Here is a 13,676-nt window from a genome sequence, read left to right on the forward strand (position 1 = left end):
TATCAAAGATTGCCTGGATGTTACGTACAGAGGCACCAGCGGGTCCAGGAGATCCGGGTGTACCAGCCTCTCCACGGGGTCCCTGTGCGCCCTCAGTTCCACGTGCACCAGTGGGGCCAGCTTCTCCCTGTATGATGGAGGAGATTCAGAGGACCATTAGGACTGCTCTGTTATTCAAACTGTACTCAGTGATGAAGTCAAATGGTGTGGTGATTGGAGCTCATTGTCTCCAAGAGATGGTATCGACAGATCTACAGTGACTGTTCAATGTGTCCATGAGGTCGAGTGACTCTGAGAATCTCATCTCATTGCAGCTTATCATTATTGATCATCTTATTAGAGCTGTTCACTAGTGTTGTAGTGAAATTTAGTGTCTCACCTGATGATTGGGAATTCATCAGACACACCGTTTGTCACATCAATAGGCTTCCATTGGGTTAAATAAGGTTATGACTGACATGATGCATGATACAAACATAATGGCAATTAGTACAAACCTTGGCTCCTGGGGATCCAGGGAAACCGGGTGCTCCAGCAGGCCCAACAGGCCCCTGTAGGGATCAGAGGTCAGTTAACTAACTTGATGATTTTGCTATTATTGCACAAAAATACAACATTGAAGAAACAGTCAAGCAATTCTAAATCTATTCAAAAGTTTTTGAAAATGTGTACAATTGTGATTGTGTTGTAATACATTAAGTGCATAATTGATTTCTGCATTGCATTGATGGTATCTTGTACAGCAGTGGTTCCCAACCTTTTTCGGCTACTGTACCACCAACTGAATTTAGCTTTGCCCGGAGTACCCCTGAAGTACCTCCTCATGCATTTTACCAGTAGGCCTACGTTCTCATGAGTCTTCTTAAGTACCCCCTGTGGATAGGTCAACTACCCCCAGGGGCCCTAGTCCCCCTGGTTTGAAACCACTTTTGTACATTAATAATGAAAGCTATATGTCTTTGAGACAGTGAGGAAGCAACACGAAGAGTGCAATACGTACGGGAGGACCAGCAGGGCCAGGCAAGCCATCATTACCTCGGGCACCCTGAGGAGAGAGCAGACATGGGAGACATTATGATGGTACAGTACTCTGGGTGTTTATCGATGGACACATTTACACCATTGAGCAGGTTTACCTAAACATAATTGTAATTTTGACTAATTAATTTGCTACACAGCACATATTGAGTAGGTCTTCATCAGGTGTCCACATTAACCAAAGAGAAAGTCCTAAACACTGGTTAGGATTGTCTGGTAGGCTAGTGTACAGAATATCACTGGGTCTGGTTAGGATTGTCTGGTAGGCTAGTGTACAGAATATCACTGGGTCTGGTCAGGATTGTCTGGTAGGCTAGTGTACAGAATATCACTGGGTCTGGTTAGGATTGATTGGGATTGGGGACATGAATCCTCAAAAATATTAGGCATATCATTCAGGGCTTTGGATCATTTGGTGTGTAATTACCTGAATTGTTGAGTTCATGTATTATTCAAGAGTGCATTTATATCAGAGAGAGTTAAAGGCACATGTCTGTGTTAACTCACAGCAGAGCCAGAAGGTCCGGGACGGCCTCTCTCGCCAGACAGACCACGTGGTCCCTACAGGAGATAGAGACACAAGATGAACACTTAGCTTGGTCACGTTAAGCAAAACAGTAGGTGATAAGGGCTTTTTACTCATATTATTCTGGTAATGCACAGGTGTACTGCTCTCTTACCATTGGTCCAGACGCGCCGTTCTCTCCGGGAGCACCACCCTCACCCTATAGAGACGACACAGTCAGTCTGTCAGCCAATCAGACTGCTAATCAGACAGTCAGATAGTCAGACACAGGAATAGAAATGGAAAGATTTGATGAGTTGAAGATCTAGTTGGCAGTCTTACCTTGGCTCCAGCAGCACCGCCTTCTCCCTTAGCTCCATCCAGACCAGGGTGACCCTACACACAGACAGGCAGACAGGCAGACATAGAGAGACACTTAACCTACAGCCGTCTCATTAGACTGATCAATTAACACTAATTAGCTCATCTATTGTCTTGCTAATCATGTTGAACGTGTAACATCATAACATCCTTTCTGATGGAGTTGTGATTATAAAGGGAGCATGATGAAACACCCCACCCTGTGTCCTTTGATTCCAGGAAGACCAGGAGTTCCGGGGAATCCACGAGCTCCCTGAAATAAAGAGATACATTAGATAATAAAGGATTCTGTGTGGGATTCATCTGTTAAAGGAACTTCTGTCTTAAGATATTGAATGTTTAATTTAATTTAATTTATCAGGAAATATTAAGATGCAACAAAGGCAATTGATGAATAAAACTAGAGAGCGATGATCCATGGCAATGTGCTCTAATGTTTTGGACATGGGTTTGTATACTTTTTGGGACTATGTCTCTCTGTTTACCTGAGGTCCTGCAGGTCCACGCTCACCAGCCTTTCCAGGTTTGCCAGCCTCACCCTAGAAATAAAGAGAGGGAGTAATGATTGATTATGATTATAGGTATGCTTATCAGGAGTGTATCAACTGAATAATAAATGTCCAAGAGAACTTTTCACATTTTATATTTCAAGCAGATTAATTCAGCTCAGGAAGAGAATGCCCCCTAGTGGACATATTTGTGTACATGATGGGGGAGTGGGGGGGTAAATATGGGACTGCAGATTGTGGACATAGAGCTGAAGATTATTTAAACTATAGATATTCAATGGGGGACAATTGTAGGCAAGTGTGGTGCTTTGTGGACTGCTTCGTGATACTGTGTCAAAGAGAATCATGCCTGTGGTTTTAAACAGTGGGGGGAAAACAAGGTCCACTCTTCATGATGGAACAGTGATGGGGCACTGGAGTATGGCCTGGTCCCAGATCTGTTTGTCCTTTTGCCTACTCCATTCTCATTGTCAAGTATGACAATATCATAAGAAGTTGGCAAGAGAGCAGAAACAGACTGCCACTCAGGCTACTGGAGTATGGCAAGTCAATAGGTGAATGAAAGTTTGGGCAGGTGGTAAGAACTTTGTTAATGCGCTCTATGTACATAACACAATTGAAGTAACGCAGCATATTTAGAGCTCTATATGTGATAGTGAAGCCTTTTGTCCTCGTTGTCCTCAGTGTGAAAATAACATGGTGTGTGCTTGTGCTCTACTTGAGCATGGCTTTGACAACAGAACTCAGACCTGAGCCATGGATCTGGTTTTGTTGATGAAGATGACAATACTTACATCACTTCCTGGTTTGCCAGAAGGTCCGGGTGGTCCGTGTGGTCCCAGTGGGCCCTGTTATAAGGAGAGAGAGGTGGTTGTTATTGTTTAGGCTGGAGGTTGTAGGCTTAATTGTTGTGACTAAGAACAAACTAGTGTAAGAAGCTACCTTCCCATAGTTAACTCAAATGAAACAACGCCATTCCACATTTGCATAATAACTTCAGTGCCTTCAACCTTGTCTTCGAAGTCTCATTGCAGGTAGTTCTCATTGCAGGCAGTTCTGTTAAAAAGGAAACCCTGTCTATGTTTATCTGACATTCACAGCATGTAGAGGACGGTGGCATTTTCCTGTTGCTAGTGGTTTGATTTTAATGAAGGGTAAGGATGTTGGTGACTTTCACTTGAACTCTGTGGGGGATGGAGGTCCATGTGATCCTCACATAGGCAGACATTCCATCCACTTCTACAGGTCAGGGATTATAGGTCAAACTGGGTTGCATGAGGTCTTTTTATAGAAACAAAATGCATAAAACAACTATCAGTGCTGAGGATGAGAATGTATTAATTATATTGCCCGTATGAGTGGGTTTATTAGACACTTTCACTATAAACCCTAATTTCTCTGTTTCATGTGGTAAGTATGCAATCAAATAGCGTAAAATGGAAAACTACTCCCTAGATAGCTAATACTAGAATGTGCCGGTGTTGCTGCCAAGGGCTATGCATTCTAATTCTTTGTTGTTATCGTGACACCGAGATTTGCAGTGCACCCTGGGATACTCACAGCTGGGCCTGACTCTCCAGTCTCTCCGGGGTTACCTTGGAAACCTTGTGGGCCCTGGAATTGATTAGAAGGAACAATTAGTCAAAGACATCCTGATAGTCTGCATATTGCTATTGGCTTAGGGTGTCCACAATACTGATCCATACCGCATATTAAGATACAGACAAGCCATAAAATAATATCTTAACCATCCAATACTGAAGGCTAAAGGGCCAAGTACTATTCTACAGCACTGAGTCGTATGTACATAGACATCTAACACAATGTCAGTAGCTATTAGCTATTAAATGACAGTAGCAATTACACAACATTCTCCTTCTGTTGTGGTTATTACTAAGGCTTAGAGAGGTGTCCGGCCCGCAGTAAGGAAGGTGTGTATACTTACAGGGGCTCCAGAAGGGCCAGGGGGACCACGGGGACCCATAGGGCCCTACAGAGGGAGAGGAAATACATCATATTTAGAACAATTTATAGCTCAAAACTGTTGGGATATTTGATAATTAGTCATGTCATAAGACAAAACCCTTTGAATTGTCAGGCAAGCATTTGTATCCAAATAGCATGGTCTATGTGTCTTATGATGTTGCACAATTAGTTAGTTCTCAGCCTGTGGTTGTATGGTGGTATGAGAACAAAGAAGGAAAATAAATACAGTACATGTCAATGGGTTGACGGATAGCATACAGTGGTTCATTTTCACCACAAGGTGGCAGTGTGGCTTCAAGTCTATAATACAGCATGCTACTACCACCCTACATTCACCATATACCTACCTATCTATTTAGCTTAAAACTATGATTTGAGGTGTTTCATTAATTAATTTTGAAGTATTTTTAACCCCTCTGGATTCTGTTAAGTTCATTTACAGTAACGTCTCCTGTCCCCTTACCATAGGTCCTTGCATCACTCCCATCTGTGCACCTCCAGCTTTCTCGTCGAATCCACCAGCCATCTGAGCAGCAAAGTTCTGCAGAAAGGTAAGGGGACATTGTTACTGAATTGACAGGGTCTACAGTAGATTCACTGCCCCCTGGTGTCTACCAAAGTTTTCACAGGCTGTATTTCTGCCTCGCCACTGCTCTGGCGCAACAACAAAATATGGTGGCACATTTACTTAGTAGTTGTCAGGAGGTATAATAATGGTGAGATTGACTGTGGTACAGTAGCTTAGCAATGTGTCATCCATAGAGCAACACATAGAGCAACACATAGTCTTATAGCTTAGTCTCTTTCACACACAACGGTGAGATTGACTGTGGTACAGTAGTCAATGTGTTATAGAGCAACACATAGAGCAACACATAGTCTTATAGCTTAGTCTCTTTCACACACACACGGTGAGATTGACTGTGGTACAGTAGCTTAGAAATGTGTCATCCATAGAGCAACACATAGAGCAACACATAGGCTTATAGCTTAGTCTCTTTCTCTCACACACACACACGGTGAGATTGCCTGTGGTACAGTAGCTTAGCAATGTGTCATCCATAGAGCAACACATAGAGCAACACATAGTCTTATAGCTTAGTCTCTTTCACACACACACGGTGAGATTGCCTGTGGTACAGTAGCTTAGAAATGTGTCATCCATCTTTGTTTCTCAATCCTTATTCTACTAAGACATAGAGCAACACATAGTCTTATAGCTTAGTCTCTTTCTCACACACACACACACACACACACACACACACACACACACACACACACACACACACACACACACACACACACACACACACACACACACACACACACACACACACACACACACACACACACACACACACACACACACACACACTGTGAGATTGCCGGTGGTACAGTAGCTTAGCAATGTGTCATCCATCATTGTTTCTCGATCCTTATTCTACTAACACATAGAGCAACACATAGGCTTATAGCTTAGTCTCTTTCTCACACACGGTGAGATTGACTGTGGTACAGTAGCTTAGCAATGTGTCATCCATCTTTGTTTCTCGATCCTTATTCTACTAACACATAGAGCAACACATAGGCTTATAGCTTAGTCTCTTTCTCACACACACACACACACCACACACCACACACACTTCTGACCATTAGAGTATTCCCGATGCTCTACTGCTGCAGTCTGTGTGGTGCAGAGTGCTTCTCTGCACCACACAGACAAAGACACAGAGTTTTGTGGTGGTGACGTCCTGCCCCACTGATCTACTGTCCTGACCTTTGTCTCATGCCACTTACCCCGCCAAGGCCTGCAGGTCCATTAGGTCCGGGTGGGCCAGGGGGTCCGGGGTTCCCTGGGGTGCCAGGCTCGCCATCTCTGCCTCTGGGGCCAACATTTCCCTAGGGAAAATGAGAGAGGGACAAACGCATTCAACAACGGGTTCAATACCTAAACATGTTCAGTATTATGACTGAATGTTATTCTGTTTGGAATCAATCAACAAATCAGTCAATCAATCAACCAATCAACTGTAATGCATCAATTAACCTTTCAATTTGCTGCATTACTAGCCTGGCCAATGGTGAATAATTGCAGAGAACATATTGAGGTGCTTTAGGGATACATGCCACTATGTTGTTTGAATCTTATTGTATTATTTTAGTCATTATAGAGGAGAATCTTCTCCATATTGGGGAGGTTTTCCAAAATAATGCAGCATATATATCTTACTATCGTGGAGCTAAATTCAAAGTCTCATACATAATAAACTATGCAGTGATCTCTCACAGCAATTACCGATGTTGAATGGTTAGCATTGATTTCAGTCCACACCACAGACGGATTCCTAAAAGTTACAGGGATTCTGTGTCTTACCTTATCACCCTTAGCTCCGGCTGATCCACGAGGTCCCTGCTCGCCTGAGGGGCCCTGTGCAAACAAACATATTAGGATGACCAATAGTACTTCATCAAGAATATTGTGCTGGGGCAAGATGCAAATTACAACTCATGAAAGATATTCTGCAAGGCAAAATACAACACAAATCATTTTTCATGGAATATATTTAAACAATCGTCATTATAATTCACAAAACAAATGAGCAAATAAATATATGAGAGTATGTTTACCATAGGGCCTGCTGGTCCATTTGCTCCTACAACCTAGACAATGGAACATAAAGGATAGCTTGCTCAGATAAAAGTAGTCTTGTGAAAGGTTTGATGTCTTTGATACGGTGTTGGGCTGCACTAATAGCTAAACTGCTGGGAAAGAACATTCCAGGACACTGTGGCCATGGACAAACAGCACAAAATAGACTTCACCAGGAAGTCTGTTGACAGACAAGTTAGTTTAGCTGAAAACATCTTCTGCTTGTCAGGGTTCGTTTTCTAAGAATCCTTGCATACCAGTGAATAAAAACGTTACTAAATGGATGTATGGTGATTGGTTTGGATCCGTTATTTCCGAGGAATGTAGGCATGGTAACTAATCACTTATCAACTGGAGGCTTTGGCTTTCTTGGAATCATATTATTCCCCAAAAGAAGAAGAACAATATGCAAATTGGTCATCCGTAACACTCAATGGAATGTTGCCTGTCCATCCACAGTTCATCCAAGATGCTGAGGAGAGTCAACCCAGATACTGACTTGGATAGCTTTACTGCATGTATGTGAGTTTTAAGTGAGGCTATTGTAACATTGTCACATAGTCTTGAAAATCTTTATATGCAGTTGTTCGCGAATGCTTGGCAATGGCATGCATGGGTACTTAAACAGAACCCTCAGTGCCTTCACTTAGATTTGATGGACAAAATAACCTTCTGATGTCTTTCTGAGTAAGCATGAGCTATCGTGCAGCCCAATAAGCTATCGTATGAATGAACGATACTGAGAAGAAATCAGAGCCTGAGATAATACAAATCAAGAGATCCCCTGTGTCAAGAATAGCAGCTAAATCATTTGACTAAACGGTAAAGCTTAGGGTGCATACTTACATCTGCAATCTCGCCGGGTTCCCCCTTCTGGCCCTAATACAGTACATTAACAAGAAAGTCAGTGGTCATAATTTAAACTCTGTATTAAGACATACTCACATCATATAAGTCTAAGCGTTGTTTAGTGTGTGGATGCAGTGTTTAGATGATCACTTAATATGATACAGTGTGAAATTTGATACATTGTCTAAAATAACACATTGCTGATCCAACAACAGAAAATATCCTTCAATTGTGATTTGTCCAGAACAGCTTTCAGTATAGCTATCATATCATCGTTGCCCATGGTCTCACCTTAGCACCAATCACCACGTCTGATGTTGCAGATGGGTGGGATGAGGAAGAGAGAGAAAACAACATTAAAAAGGGTGAACCTGAGACTGCCGGATTGCTGTGTGTAGAGGCCAAACATCCAGGGGTTGAAAACCCCTGATTAAAAGCCACACCTGTGGAAACCAATGGAAACCAAAGACAGTAGTCCAAACCCTAGACTCTGAGAACCATCCAGAGTGTGTTGGAGGGTAAGCTGCAGTTCCATGTTGAGGGAGATGGTGCAGAAGCAAGCAAAGCCAGGGGATGGGACAGATGTTTGGATCAAATCCTCAGTGTGTAGTGGTTACCAAAAATATGTGTCTCTATAGCGTATTTTGGAGCCTACAACTGAGAACATTGACACATCCTATGGAGTTCAAAGCATAAATGGCCTTAGGGAGGAAAGCATCCTTTTATGAAATGGCACACAACATGGTTATTATGATAGATTGATGATAAATATCCTGAAGTACTTAAAGTCATTACAATTGAGTTTTTAAAGACAATTCTAAATCTTTCAAAATCCAGGAAAATGATTGTTTCAGAAAAGAAAGACATAACACACAGAAAATGACAGGTGTGAAAGCAGCTTTGGTTTAGATGAGCAAATATGTATTTTCTATGTTGAAAGTGGACATATCTTAGAATCTTGATAGTAAAATATTATAATACTCAATATTATCCTATCTTTGCATCTCTTCTCTTTGCCAAAGTTATATATTGTGTGTTGAGCCTGGGAGGAGGTTGGATCAAGTCTGGTAAAGTGAAGTACAGTAATGACCCTCCCATGTGTGTCTTCTGGAAATAGGATCATATCCATACATAACAGGAGTTATATGTGACAGGTGTATAAAAAGATGATGCTATAGAAAATGTGTCTTCAGAAAAAGGGCGAAGCAGTCAAAATGGTATGTATACACACTAGTGATGGAAGAAATTATACTTCAGAACCCCAAAGTTGGTGGGACTATCATGTGTTGTCAATCATTGTCTTACTTCACCCAATAGGATCTCTTTGACGTGGTGGGAACGGAGCTTCCATTGGACAAAATGAGACGGTGATTGGCAGCTCAGGATAACAGCCTCCCATAGGTTCTGAGGCTTCTTAGCCACCTGCCACTAAAATGAAAGCAAACTTAGAAGTGTCTCATTTTCATTATTGACCCTTGTTGTTTCTGGTGGAAAGCAGATTCCATGACTAAGGGATTAAACTCCTCATAAAGTGAACATCCATAGAGAGGGATATCCAGACGACGTTGCAGGTTTAGTCTCCAACCCAAAACAAGCAGGGAAAAAGGTAACACTTTTGAATAGGGAACATCACAGCTAACTACTTGTAAATACCTTTAGTATCAATTTATGAGCCACAAACTTTGTCCTGACTCACATCTGCACATCAAAGTCATGTACAGTACAATAAGCTACTGGGGATCTGTTAACCCCAGTTAACACCTTAACTGCAATTTACTTCCCCATTCAAAAATGTTGGCATGTTAAGGGCGCAGTAATTTATTCATGAATGTGTGAATAAATAAATGACAACCAGTGGGGGCGCTGTCGTCCACAGGGCAGATGGGGTTGGATGATGATCTCCAGGTTGGATGATGGAGTTGGCACACTCTTTTATCTCCTCGCAGATGATCTCATCACACAACACTGACCCGCTGTCACACACACAGATACGACACGGCTCCGGCTTCCACACATCCTTATCATTATAACGATGGTCATCCTGGATGCAGGAGCCTGCCTTCTCTGTGGCCACCACCAGGGGTGATACAGAGGGCATGGGGCAGAGATGGGGTGGAGGGTGGTGGTTTGGCAAAGAGGGCACGACAGTGATCATAGTAGATAGGTGAGGGGAGGGAGCATGAGGGGGTGGCATGTGTAAAAAAAATGGCTGGATAGGTTAGAGGGCAAGCAGGATGGGCATTGCATGCAAGATGGTGGAGGAGAGGGGTGGGGTTCACCGAGAGACAGGGTGGAGGTGAGTGGTGGCAGTTGGGAGGAAGAGGGGGAGGGAGAGAGACAAGCTTAGCATGAGGCCTCATTTACACCCCATGCACAGCACACAGCATCACAACACCACAGCATCACAACACACAGCATCACAAAACTCACTCACATGACTGCACACACAGCTTGGGAGAGTTATCAACCACATTAAAGACAGAAGCATATCAGCATAATTCATCAAAAACATATGACATCAATATATCCATCATATCCAGGTATTAGACCTAATAGACTCATCTCAAAACTCTTCAACATGGATTAGCAGCATGAGCAGACAGGATCTGTCAAGGCATTGGTCTGGGTGGGTGCTGATTCGGGACATTGATTTTACCTGGGGGCCTCAGTCTCACAAGCTCTAACCACCAGCCTGTGGTTTATTTTCATAAAACAGCACAGCTCAGGAAGCCTCACCCAGGTTTATTTATCCTGCACGCAAACTGCAAGATTTATTAATTTAGAAGGAAGCCAAAGCACCAGAAACATCCATTCAGATTACAGTAATCACATGCAGAAAGCAGCTTCAATGCAACCAACAAATAGTACATTTAGCAGTGCCATTTAAAGGCAGTAGTAGGTATTTCTCCCAGTGGAGTGAGTATATTTAACCTGTAGGCCTGCTGCACTCTCTGGTGACGAATGGACCTGCATGAATGAGTCCCTCACATTGGGAGACTGTGCCCAATGACAAGCTGCTGCCCTAAGTAAACAGGGAATCCTTCATAAATTCTCCATCTGGATCGCATAGCTGTGTCAAGCACCAGTTCAGACACATTGGAGAATTAAGAATGGGGAGCTTTCATGCATAGGGTCTCAGGTTTGGCCTGCTAAATATAACGAAATATAACTATTTGCTTTTCTTGCATTAGTGTAAAAGTGGTTCTTATCACATACCTGCTACCAAACTATACTATATAACATGAGTAGTCCATTTAAGCTTTCCCCACATTGGTTGGTTGGTGACGTGTTGTTCCACAACTTTTCTTTGAGTTGTGGTGAGATATATGGACGCACGATCCCTAATTCATTACTAAAGGCTTAAACTACCACTACACTGAGCATGTGGTCCCTACATTCTCTTATTCCGGGTACTAAATGGATGAAAAATGAAAGCCTATGTAGCACAGGTCCATGAATATGTTGATTATAAAGCAGCACATGACATATTACACGTTGCGTGATGTAGCATAGCCCATCTCTCTAGCGACATACAGAGAGTATCCTGTTCCAAAGTTTGTTCATAAAACACCTACTCCTCCCTCATTAAGTGACCAACTGCCATTCACTTCCTGATACCCTTTGAGCCTGCTCGTCTGGGGTCAAGATGTGTCTGACCCTGTCTCTTTAAATGATGAACTATTTAATCTACAGTATTTCAGCCACCACCCAGAAACTCCAGCTATTTCATTCGCTCAATTCTAACAAAGAGTCACCTAAAACAATATAACTATTCATTTGAAATCTGAGCTGATAATGTTGTTTTCTCAGGAGGGTAAAATGCCACTCTGAACAACAGTAAAAGTTCTCTAAATTGCCTAAAAAGCTACGGAACTGCCAAAGCATCTCAAGAGAGCCACTGTGTCTGATGCAAATAGATTAGTGCTGTTAAATACTGGCACTAGAGAGAGTGCTTGTGCAGCGACGGGATCCACAGTGAATATCCAGTAGTGAAACAAACACACACTTGTTCACCTGGTCCTCCATCCCACACAGATGTGCCTTGATAGCCTCACCTATGTTCCCCCCCAAAAAACTATTTCAATGCATAGGCCCTGTATATCTGCAAACACTTACAATGTAATTAACATGTTGCAATTAACTATGTCAATATCAAACCAGTTTTAGGATATACTGTTCAATTCAATACCATTATTTAAATAGTAATTTCTTAATTTGACATCATGGACAATGTAACAGTCCAGATAAATCACATTTAATCTCTGAATTGTATCTGCAAGAATTGTAATTCATAATTGTGCAATTCCTCCAATGACTGACCGATACTTTTCTGAGAATGTGCCCTTCCATCAATGCCAATGTTGATATATCTTGTATATCATATCATGTTCGCAGCAGTTTTACATTCAACACTCAGCCTATTCATTTTGCAGGCGAGAATTGCGCAGAAACTGCACACTTTAAATACCAAGGTAGTGCCACAGTCATACAGACAGAAAAAGATTAGTTGATCAAATGTTATCATAAGAAGAATCCAAAAGAAAATTCAACAGAAAGATGCAACTTACGGTCATCCTCTTCCTGACATCTGACAATGGATAGTAAAACAATTTGGGATGCTACAAGTAGCAGAACAGTCCGTGAATCCACAAAGCTGAACATGTCTAAATATTAGACATGCAGGACCTTGGGTGAGGAAAAAGATGGGACAGAGCAGACGCAGCTCTCTTTCAGTGGTGTGTAATGTGTGTTCCCAGAGACTACAAGGGAACCATGCAGTCAACCTTCCAAAATCGAAGTGGAATCCAACGCGGGGCCCCAGCCGGCACTTTACACCCACCGCGTCAGAGCAAGAACCGTGGTTATGTCCACTGTGCCTTCTACGAATCTTCGTATATTCCAAAATACAAGTCCGACCCCCGACCCCCAGTGGAGCTGAAACTCGACCCACATCTCCCTCCCATCCACTCCTTCAGCGTCTATTCTCCCAGGGACCTCTCTCTCCCTTTCCTCTCGTGACATGTGGAGATGAGGTAGGCTACCTATAAATCACACTTTTTGGTTCTCTTTCAACCCCCCATTACAATAGTGTATGGCCACTCACCTGCCAAACTCATATAAATAGACAACTTGACAATATGGAGATTAGAATATTTGAGGTAGGCCTAGACCTATTAAGAAAGTCATCAACAACAGAATCATGATTTTACCATTTGCAGGTGGTGAGGTGCATTGAAGCCTTCACTGAATAGGAGTAGGCCTACACTCATTCATTGGTTTCATTGTATTGGCATGCAAAATAGCCAACTCTCTTATGGGTGTATTAATACACATTTGTAACTCAATAACATAATATGTGATCTGAATAACTTACTGTTGATGTGGTAATGGTAGTGCAGCTCTGATTATGTCACATACAGTTGCAATTTATGTCAACACCCTAGGACTCATACAGGTGAGAAACAGGGGTTTACAGATCAGATCCTGTACTGAAGTGACCTGGTTAAATCCCACACATCTCTGAAATACTGCTTGAAAGTCCATGGATTCTCCCAAGGGGAAGCTTCAAATCAGATCTCCTCACTTGGTTTGCCTAGCCGCTGTCAATCATGTCAATCACACCTGAAAGTGAATTAAACTGCTGAGCTGTCTGCTTATACAGGCCCTCACACTCAGCATTGGTTGTGCATGGCAAATGTAGTAGGCCTAAAATGTCAACATTTGAACAGAGAACTCTCTCTCGCTCTCTCTACCTCAT

General features: G+C 42.4%; 1 protein-coding gene across 1 annotated transcript in view; it reads right to left on the reverse strand.

Annotated features, from left to right (window-relative positions):
* Positions 1–12,787, reverse strand: part of LOC112222151 (collagen alpha-1(II) chain-like) — a 28,482-nt gene extending 15,695 nt beyond the window's left edge. Inside the window, exons 1-18 of the mRNA XM_024384796.2 lie at positions 12,487–12,787; positions 8,210–8,229; positions 7,916–7,948; positions 7,048–7,080; positions 6,794–6,847; positions 6,217–6,318; positions 4,883–4,960; positions 4,379–4,423; positions 3,994–4,047; positions 3,228–3,281; positions 2,410–2,463; positions 2,124–2,177; positions 1,886–1,939; positions 1,719–1,763; positions 1,546–1,599; positions 1,001–1,045; positions 498–551; positions 29–127 (exon numbers count right to left, since the gene is read on the reverse strand). Coding sequence (XP_024240564.2) covers positions 29–127; positions 498–551; positions 1,001–1,045; positions 1,546–1,599; positions 1,719–1,763; positions 1,886–1,939; positions 2,124–2,177; positions 2,410–2,463; positions 3,228–3,281; positions 3,994–4,047; positions 4,379–4,423; positions 4,883–4,960; positions 6,217–6,318; positions 6,794–6,847; positions 7,048–7,080; positions 7,916–7,948; positions 8,210–8,229; positions 12,487–12,580 — 1,026 coding nt within the window. The 5' untranslated portion in view covers positions 12,581–12,787. The remainder of the gene's footprint in view (positions 1–28; positions 128–497; positions 552–1,000; positions 1,046–1,545; positions 1,600–1,718; positions 1,764–1,885; positions 1,940–2,123; positions 2,178–2,409; positions 2,464–3,227; positions 3,282–3,993; positions 4,048–4,378; positions 4,424–4,882; positions 4,961–6,216; positions 6,319–6,793; positions 6,848–7,047; positions 7,081–7,915; positions 7,949–8,209; positions 8,230–12,486) is intronic.
* Between the last annotated feature and the right edge of the window lie 889 nt (positions 12,788–13,676).

Source organism: Oncorhynchus tshawytscha, linkage group LG22, assembly GCF_018296145.1.
Source record: "Oncorhynchus tshawytscha isolate Ot180627B linkage group LG22, Otsh_v2.0, whole genome shotgun sequence".
Taxonomy (NCBI): domain Eukaryota; kingdom Metazoa; phylum Chordata; class Actinopteri; order Salmoniformes; family Salmonidae; genus Oncorhynchus; species Oncorhynchus tshawytscha.